This window comes from Glossina fuscipes, unplaced genomic scaffold (genome assembly GCF_014805625.2).
Source record: "Glossina fuscipes isolate IAEA_lab_2018 unplaced genomic scaffold, Yale_Gfus_2 147, whole genome shotgun sequence".
In the NCBI taxonomy this organism is placed as follows: domain Eukaryota; kingdom Metazoa; phylum Arthropoda; class Insecta; order Diptera; family Glossinidae; genus Glossina; species Glossina fuscipes.
The window spans coordinates 3,453,502-3,455,074 of NW_023998490.1; the positions used below are offsets into that span (position 1 = coordinate 3,453,502).

Here is a 1,573-nt window from a genome sequence, read left to right on the forward strand (position 1 = left end):
ACATTGCACTCAAAATTAGTTGATTTGTATATGTATAGAAGATATTTTGTACATCCAAATCCTTTTTTTACACGGTTTTTTTTACCCGAATTTAAAATAAGACCGTTCACCAGTAAGAACAAATATATTTTTTTACAGGAATTTTTTGTTTTAAATGGATTACCAAAAAAATTTGTTGTTTTGTGTTAGAGGGTTCGTGTTCGTGTAGGATGCAACAAAAATTACAACAGAGTTCTAAAAGTTGATGTTCAAATTAAAGTTTTTCTAATTCGATAAGAAAATTTCCAATATCACATATATTGATGTATAATTTATTGATTGAGAAATTAATTTTTAATTCCCAATTGCAATTGAAGTACTTACATGGTGTACTTAATGCCGAGTGAATTTTCACTGTACACCATTTTTTTTTTTTTCTTGTAACAAAAAAAAATTATTTTTGCTTTTTAAATATTTAATATGGATTACTTTTATCTCCAAATTTATGCCACGTGTGGCGCATGCATTTTTTTACATGAATTCCTTTGGACGGTTTTCTAAGGAACGTATGTACCGTGCAAAAAAAAGAATTGAATGTATATGTAAATATTAAAAATATAGTCAACGAAGATACGATACGTACGCGAATAAGAGCAATGTTTGCTTAGGAATTGTTCTGGAAAATAGTTCCCATTCGTAATAAACTTTAACGGAAATATCACATAGCTTGGCATTCATAAACGTGTGTATTGTTCTTTGTACATGTAAATTAAGAAAGTAACAATACGTAGCAAGAGCAATAGCGATAAAGCCCTTGTAATGCGCAAAAACAATAACCAACATAAACAATTTCCTATTATAGTACGATGATTTGTACGCAAGGGTACCATAGAACAGAGGAAATTCAAAGGCAAAGTATTTTATTATCGAAAGGAAAAAGTCTCCTTTTATGTAAATTTTTGCTTATTATACTTATTTCTATGGATGTCTAGTGTACACAGAAGCTTTATTTATTAGCATAATCGCACTCAATGTCAATGACAATGACCGGACATCTTGTGTATAAATCTGTTTTAAGTCTTTTAATTGCGATACAAACTTACTTCGATTGGTAACCGCATTAAATTCTCAGAGCTGCTAACAAAACGATTATATTGTTCGGTAGCCATGGCTAAGCGACCAGTCTCATAACAAAATAGAGCACAGTTCAGGTATATTAAAGGTGATGACGGAAGCATTGCTGTGGCACGTTCAAATGCGACATAAGCATTATCGAAATCCTCCAATTTACGTAAACAAACTTAAATAGAGTTTTTGTTGACGTTACGTTTGTGAATGTAACGTCAATGGTTTAAAATTTTAAAAAGTTTTTTATTTTAATTAAATAATTAATTAATTAGCTAGTTAAATATAAAAAGTTAATAGATCAAATTAATAAATTAACTTATAAAAAAAAAATTTTTCTCTTTTTTAAATTAAGTTATTTATTATATAATTATATTTTAATTAAATATTTTTAACTTAATAACTAATTAACTATTAATTAATTGTTTTTAATTAATTAAAATATATTAATTTTTAATTCATTAATTTG

At 27.2% G+C, this 1,573-nt stretch overlaps 1 protein-coding gene across 1 annotated transcript in view; it reads right to left on the reverse strand.

Moving 5' to 3' along the window:
- The window catches only part of LOC119641261 (Bardet-Biedl syndrome 4 protein homolog), a 14,730-nt gene that overhangs the window by 3,087 nt on the left and 10,070 nt on the right, over positions 1-1,573 (reverse strand). Inside the window, exon 9 of the mRNA XM_038039839.1 lies at positions 1,083-1,279. Coding sequence (XP_037895767.1) covers positions 1,083-1,279 — 197 coding nt within the window. The remainder of the gene's footprint in view (positions 1-1,082; positions 1,280-1,573) is intronic.